General features: G+C 44.9%; 1 protein-coding gene across 1 annotated transcript; it reads right to left on the reverse strand.

The window, feature by feature from the left end:
- Positions 1-984: 984 nt before the first annotated feature.
- BTBD18 (BTB domain containing 18) lies at positions 985-7,537 on the reverse strand. The gene is made up of 2 exons (XM_003920138.2): positions 7,414-7,537; positions 985-2,999 (listed from the first exon to the last, which is right to left on the reverse strand). Exons 1-2 carry the CDS (start codon positions 7,535-7,537, stop codon positions 985-987), a joined length of 2,139 nt encoding a protein of 712 aa, XP_003920187.1.
- Positions 7,538-7,841: the final 304 nt, after the last annotated feature.

The following is a 7,841-nucleotide window of genomic DNA, read 5'->3' on the forward strand; positions in this document are numbered from 1 at the left end:
GTGACTGGGAACTTTTTTAAAAAAAATTTTGTTAAGAGCCAGGGTCTCTCTTCGTCACCCAGGCTGGAGAGTAATGGTGCACTCTTGGCTCACTGAAACCTCTGCCTCCCACATTTAAGCGATTCTCCTGCCTCAGTCTCCTGAGTAGCTGGGATTATAGGTGCACACCACCATACCTGACTAATATTTTTTGTATTTTTAGTAGAGGTGGAGTTTCACCATGTTGGCCAGACTGGTCTAAACTGACCTCAAGTGATACACTTGCCTTGACCTCCCAAAGTGCTGGGGTTACATGCATGAGCCACCGCACCTGGCCTGATATGGAAATTTTAGGGTCTCTAGTAAAACATGAGAAATACTTGTAAAAATTATGGAAGCAATTTATTTTTTTAAAAAGCAACTATGTTTTTTTCAACTTACTTTTTTGGAAGTAATGATGAAGTATATCAGTACATCTTCTTGGCCCCTGCAGAGGTTTTAGCTAGACTTCTCAATACTGGCAGTGAATAAACCCCATGTTAGGTGCTGGACAGTATCCATCACTCCCACCCACTTAGTATTCCACCCAACACTGCTTCACACCTTCCTCTGGAACATTTTCTTACACAGTACCCCACCACAGAGGGTGTTCTTACTCAGCTTTTCCTAAATTGACTAGATGTCTTATGACCTGAGAGACCTGGCCTTGGCTCTTACCTATGACCTACTGGAATTGGGGAGCAGTTTCAGTTGTCACTAACTGGAAAACAGATTACAAAGAAATAAGAAGGTTCAAATTCATAGTTTTCTATCTACTGTACCCTTGGATTCTCCCTGGCTCACCAGGCTTAGGGAGGGGAGGAAGGGACCTATGAAGAGCCAGGGATACATCTGCCTCTTATGCCAAGAGGACAAGGCATGTGCCAGCTTCTCTGCCAGTCAGTGTTTTGCTAGCTAACCCTTCCCACCCTCCCAAGGCCCCTAACCTGCCCCCTCCCCCCTCCACTATGTTAGTATATCTACCTCTGTTTCTGACTCTGAGGAGGGGTCAGGCCATACAGAGGAAACACTAGTGGATACCAGCTTCCCCTCTGCTGTCCAGTCCACCACATCAATCTCTTCCTCTTCAGAGCTGGCAGGAAGTGAGCCTAGTAGTTTAGAGTGACCGGATACCTTTTTGCCTGCCTTGGGAGAAGGGTACAATAACTCATCTGTAGTCAGGGAGACTTCCAGTCCAGTCTCCACCCAGTTTGAGCAGGGAGGTGAGAGGTCCCCATAAGACCTCTGGGGAGGGTCAAGGGAGCTGACATGGTTAAGTTTGTCTTCCTGACCATCCAGTGGCTGGGAGCTAGTAATTTCAAGGTCTGGTGTCCAAGGGCCTCCTACTGAAAGCACCTCTCCACTCACCTCAGAGGGCATGACAAGGGGGCTAAGGAGCGCAGTTGGCTCTTTGTTCTCACCAGTAGGTTCCTTTTCCAATTCTGTGAGCTCCTTGGACCAGAGTTCCATGTCTGGTAAACACCATTCTTCCCCTTCAATCCAGTTCTTTCCTGTTTCTGTCAGATGGTAGGTAGGGGTTCTGCAGCCCTCAGCCCTGGGACTCTCCAGAGACCCTCCAGGTGGTTCAATGTCTGAGTCACAGAGCATGAAGTCCAGGATCTCCTCCAGCTCACTGGTGGCAGCAGCACTTGTGATTCGGTACTCCTCAGCTTCACAGGGCTGCTCCAACAGGCCTGTGTCAAATGCGTAGGGCTCTCTGCAGTCAATAGCCAACATAGGTTCCTTTACCAGTTCTGGACTGGACCCAAACTCTGACTTCACCACTGGGTGGTCTGGGGACTCACTAGCAGAGACCAGAATGTCTTGTATCCTAGAGCATACGGGGGAGTCCTGACACAGTTCTGTTCTAGTAGATGACATTTCCTTTTCATTACCAGAGGATGGCTGAGTTCCTGAAGGCTCTTGGAGGTCTCCTCCGGGATCTGGGATCTGGGGACTATTTTGGGAGTTTTTGAGGGGAGGCTCTTGCACCACTTCCCAGCAAGTTCCATTGACAATCTTCCTAAGTTTAACTCTCCCAACCTGCCCTTCCTCTGCAGACTCTGAATTAGGTGCCCTCGTATCAGGGCTACGCTTCTTGCTCCCACCTGTCTTTCCAAGACCGGATGGGCTTGGGATGCTCTTCAGAGGACTAGCTCTGCCTGGTTTTGGCTTGTTCTCTGGTGCTTCTTTACTTATACTCCTCTGCCGCCAAAGACGCCGGCCAGGGGTTGCAGGCACTGAGCTAGATCCACTTAAAATGCTGGAAGGCTTTGATGTACAGATATCAGGCGATGGCTTTGAGCGACTTAGCCTGATCTTTCTGGGCAACAGGTGTTTGTCCACAGAGGGGTACAGGCTGGATGGTGAGAGCACTGTAGGATTAAGGGCAGTGTCATTTTTGCGCTCTCTAGGCCCTTGACTGTGGCTTGATGGTGAAGAGCTTTTGTCTTGTGGAGTTGGGCAGGCTTTGGCCTTCCTCTTAAGCAGAAGAGTGCCAGACAAATTGTCTGAATTCTGTCGGTTGTTTTCCTGGGGCTCCTCTTCCTTCCCCAAAGACTTCAATCTTACTGCCCCAAGAGGACAAAGAGTCTGTGTAGCAGGCAGTGCGGTGTGAGGGTGGTGGCTGGGTGTCACCACTCTGGCTGAGATGGGTGCAGCACTTGTTGGTTGTAAGCACTCTCGGTTGAGTCTTCGGCCCTGTGGGGCCTTCACTAACTTTCCACCCTCTAGCTGAAGGGATTCCAGCTCAGACACACGGAGCTGACGGGCAGCAGATAGCACATCCTGGGCTTCTTCTTGAGATACTTCCATTTTTGAGGTATACAGGAAGTCCACCAGCTTCCTAAGTGTCCTGATCTTCAGGCCACCCAGCTCCAGCACCACCTTCTGATCCTGAGCTGGCCTCTCCCGCTTCAGGCGCTCTGTGAAGAAGGGGCTACAAGCTGACAGGATGCAGCAGTGAGCTGGAACTGTCTCACCTGAAGGGAAACCCAAATACTTTTGTTATCTAATGTAGACTGGCATGTTCATGGGCTAAGCACAGACATTACTAAAATGTACTGTCCCTTCTCTTATTTTCCTTCCATGGGACTTCAAGTAAAAGAAAAAATTTGGCCAGGCGCAGTGGCTCAAGCCTGTAATCCCAGCACTTTGGGAGGCCGAGGCGGGTGGATCACGAGGTCAAGAGATCGAGACCATCCTGGTCAACATGGTGAAACCCCGTCTCTACTAAAAATACAAAAAATTAGCTAGGCATGGTGGCGTGTGCCTGTAATCCCAGCTACTCAGGAGGCTGAGGCAGGAGAATTGCCTGAACCCAGGAGGCGGAGGTTGCAGTGAGCCGAGATCGCGCCATTGCACTCCAGCCTGGGTAACAAGAGCGAAACTCCGTCTCAAAAAAAAAAAAGAAAAAGAAAAAATTTATTCTTCTGCCTGTCTGGAACCTTCTGACATTACCTTTTGCCTAGCTAACTTGTTTCCTTCTGAAAGCCTTCCCCTGCGGCTAAGTGCAGTGCCACGTGCTTATAATCCCAGCTACTAGGGAGGCAGGAGGATTGGTTGAGTCCAGCACTTTATGTGAGACTAGCCTGGGCAACACAGTGAGACCCTGTCTCAAAAAAAAAAAAAAAAGGCCGGGTGCGGTGGCTCAAGCCTGTAATCCCAGCACTTTGGGAGGCTGAGGCGGGTGGATCACGAGGTCAAGAGATCGAGACCATCCTGGTCAACATGGTGAAACCCCGTTTCTACTAAAGATACAAAAAATTAGCTGGGCATGGTGGCACGTGCCTGTAATCCCAGCTACTCAGGAGGCCGAGGCAGAAGAATTGCCTGAACCCAGGAGGCAGAGGTTGCGGTGAGCCAAGATCGCGCCATTGCACTCCAGCCTGGGTAACAAGAGTGAAACTCCGTCTCAAAAAAAAAAAAAAAAAAAAGACCTTCCTCCACCCCACCGCAAGTCTGAGTTATGTGCTCCTGGGCAGAGGTACTCTGTAGCTATCATGGCTCTTACCTATCTGTATTGGAATTATCCCTCTCCTTCACTAGGCTGTAACTGTGAGGACAGTGGCCATGTCTGTTTTCTCACTGAGATATATTCAGTGCCTGACACAGAGTATCATCCTTCTTGCTGAATTTAATTTTATTGACTCACACAAGAGTTCAAAAACTTTTATAGAGGCAACTTGTGGTCTCACAGAAAGAGCTTTGGAGGTAGACAATCAGGGTTCAATTATCTGCTGAACTGGTAGGCAGTTCTGGGTAGGTAGGTCTGGGTTTTGAGCTAGAACCTCTACCAGAGTTAAGAGCCAGTGCCCATTAAATATCTCATTTTATGGGCACTTCCCAGGCAATCTCACTTCATTTCTCCCATGGCTTTAATTACACAAGGCTTGCTGATGATTCCCAGATCCATACTTCTGCCTAGATCTCTTTCCTGAGGGAGTAAACATACCACAGCTGGCATGTCTACATATATGCCTCCCAAGCACCTTCAATGGAACTTTTCGAAAAAATGAACTTATCAATCCCCACCCCAAAAAACCTCTCCCATTTTCTACTTCAAAGTAAGGCATCATATTCACCCAGTTTTCACCATAAGTCATTTTTAATTTTCCATCTCTTAACCATCACATCTAATTAAATATCAGGATTTTTTTTTTTTTTTTTTTTTTTTAGAAAGGGTATTGCTGTCAGCCAGGCTGGAGCATAGTGACAAAATCACGGCTCACTACAATCTCAACCTCCTGGCTCAGGTGATATCCTACCTTAGCCTCCCGAGTAGCTGCGACCACAGGCATATACCACCACAGCTGGCTAACTTTATATTTTTAGTAGAGACAGGGTTTTTGCCATATTGCCGAGGCTGGTCTCAAACTCCTAGGCTAAAAGCAATCTGCCTGCCTTGGCCTCCCCAAAGTGCTGGGATTGCAACTGTGCCTGGATATTTTTATTTTTTAGAGACAAGGTCTCACTACATTGCCTAGGCTGGTCTTAAATTTGCCTCAAGTGATCCTTCTGCCTTGGCTTCCCGAAGTGCTGAGATTATATTCATAAGCAACTGTGCCCAGCTTCTAATTAAATGGCAGGTATTTTTTAAAGCTAATATTTGTTGAGTCCTTATTATGTGTCATCAGGTATTGTTCTAATTGTTTTACCAATATTTATTTAATCTTCACTGTAACCCTGTAAAGTAGCTACTGTTGTTATGAAAGTCAACTGCCAGCACAGTTAAGAAACATGCCTACAATTGCAAAGCAGCTGGGACAAAAATCTGAATTCAAGGCCGGGCGCAACGGCTCACACCTATAATGCTAGCACTTTGGGAGGCTGAGGCAGGAGGATCACTTGAGCACAGGAGTTCAAGACTAACATGGGAAACAGTGAGACCTTGTCTCTAAAAAGAAAAAAAAAAGAATTTGAGCCAGAGAGTCTGGCTACAGAGTCTATGCCCTTAACCACTTCACCAACTTTTGTAAATTCTCTTGAATACCTCACATTTTTCTCTTCTCAGTGCCTCAGTTCAGGCCACCATCCCCTCTCTCCTGGATTATGAAATACCTGCCTATCTAGGTGCATAAGCCAATAATAGCTGAATGTTGTTTCTAAAGGAGGTATCAGATCATAACCTGCATAAAACTGTTCATTTCCCAGTGTCCTGAAAAAAATACCTACTTCCTTTGCATGACACATCAGACCTAACGTGTTTACTAATTTCTCTATTCCTCTCTCACAGAGGTTCAACACACCTCTTATAGTCTGTGCTCTAGTAATAATGAACAAACCCCTGGTCACATCTCTGAATGTGTGTACATGCTGCTCTCTGCCAAAAAAATCTTTCCCTGCTTCCTCCCACTTGTCTGTCCTTCAGATCTCACTTAAGGGTTATTCCAAGAAAACTTCCCGAACCCTTGTCTTCCAGTCTTCTCAAGTCTGAAGGATGTACCTCTTTTTGACTCCTAAGTCTGCCTATACTTACCCAATTATATATTTTTTATTTTTTGCTCCCCCCCACAATTATATTTTTAATATATCACACAGTTACTTGAATGCACTGGATACTTGAATGTCTGTCTCGCCCTTAAAAGATTTCCTTAAAAAAAGGAACTTTTAAATGACCACCCTAGCACAGTGTTTAGCATACAACAGGCATTTGATACTTTGTAAAATTTATTTGAAATTAAATAGTCAATCTCAGCTCTGCACTTAATAAGAGAATCAACAGGCAAGTCACTTAACTGTAGTCCTCAACTCACTTATCTGTAGAACTGGAACGATATAGCTATGCCTTTTCTTTTTCTTTTTTTTTTCCCCACCTGCAACTGTCTTGATTGAGTTATAGCTATGACTTTTCTTACAAGGCTGCTAGAATCAAATGAGACACTATATTGTATGTACTCCACAAACTGTAGAGTGCTATACAATACTGGTGATCATAATCCTTTTTTATAAATGAAGAAATTGAGCCCCAGAGAGATGAAGTTACCTGCCCATTTGACAGTTACTAAGTAACTGTCTCCGAGTCTTGGGCCTTATACATTATATATCAGGATCCTACGTAGTAAACTGTGACTCCTAATCTAGGGCCTTGTACATTATATATTAGGGTCTACTTCATGCTGAATAAACATTTCCAGTGTGAAGCAAAGGGGTGGAAATAAGCTATACATTTTTAGTTCCAGCATCAAACAACAAAAATAATCAATCTGAAGATTTAAAAAATACAGCTTGGCAAGAAAATGGGAAAATAAGGCCGGATGTGGTAGCTCATGCCTGTAATCCCAGTACTTTGGGAAGCTGAAGCAGGTGGATCACTTGAGGCCAGGAGTTTGAGACCAACCTGATCATCATGGCAAAACCTCATCTCTATTAAAAATATAAAAATTAGCTGGGCATAGTGGTGCACGCCTGTAATCTAGCTACTCAGGAGGCTGAGGCATGAGAATCACTTGAACCTGGGAGGCAGAGGTTGCAGGGAGCTGAGATTGCGCCCCTCACTCCTGCCTGGGCAAGAGAATAAGACTCAAGAAAAAAAAAAAAAACAACAGAATAGTATCATCTAACATATTGTGGTAAGTGTATTAAAAGTACTGTTCTAAGTGCTTAACATGTTAATCTTCACAACCATCCCATTAGAATATTATCCATGTTATATATATCTTATCTGCTTATAAAACTTTACAATTAGATTCATTATTTAAGAAAAAGAAGTACAGTCACAATTTCACTCTTGAAAACTGTAGTAATTGTTCTAGAAACAAATAGCCCTTTACCAAATAGTTTACAGTGGTCAAAGGCACTAACATTTTGCTGATTTTGTTCTTTACCCTCTGGCCCTGAACTCATTTTATCTTACTCTATGGTGAGTTTTCAGTTGAATTCCCACCAGTCTCTTACCTTCTGCCTGCAGAAGGACATCACAGAACACACCACTCTGCTGCTGGTTATGAAGCTGCAGAAAAGCTAACCTGAGGAACCGGGGGTTCCTGTATAGGATTTTGGGACTGGCAGGAGAGCACATGTTGGCAGACTCTTAACAAACCTTCTAGGTTTTCGCAAATCAGACTCCTGTAGGTGAGAGAATACATTTCAGAGGCACGGTTATATCTAATTTGTTTTTTGTCTTTTAAATGGCAGGGGAAATTTGAAAGTAAGAGATAATGGTATCTATTATAATAGAGTATAGTTGAGGAAACCAGCCCAGAAATTGTGCCAAGGATATCTCAAGAAAGAAAATTATCATAGTGGTTACATGTGGGAGCTCAGAGATAAGCCTAGGCTTGGGTCTTGGCGGTATTTATTAGCCTGGCTGTATAATCTCACAC

This window comes from Saimiri boliviensis, chromosome 6, assembly GCF_048565385.1.
Source record: "Saimiri boliviensis isolate mSaiBol1 chromosome 6, mSaiBol1.pri, whole genome shotgun sequence".
In the NCBI taxonomy this organism is placed as follows: domain Eukaryota; kingdom Metazoa; phylum Chordata; class Mammalia; order Primates; family Cebidae; genus Saimiri; species Saimiri boliviensis.

Coding starts and splice junctions, on each gene's coding strand:
- BTBD18 (XM_003920138.2), bottom strand. CDS start 7,537: ATGTGCTCTCCTGCCAGTCCCAAAATCCTATACAGGAACCCCCGGTTC. Junction 3,000..7,413: donor TGTCCTTCTGCAGGCAGAAG/GTAAGAGACTGG, acceptor GTTTCCCTTCAG/GTGAGACAGTTCCAGCTCAC.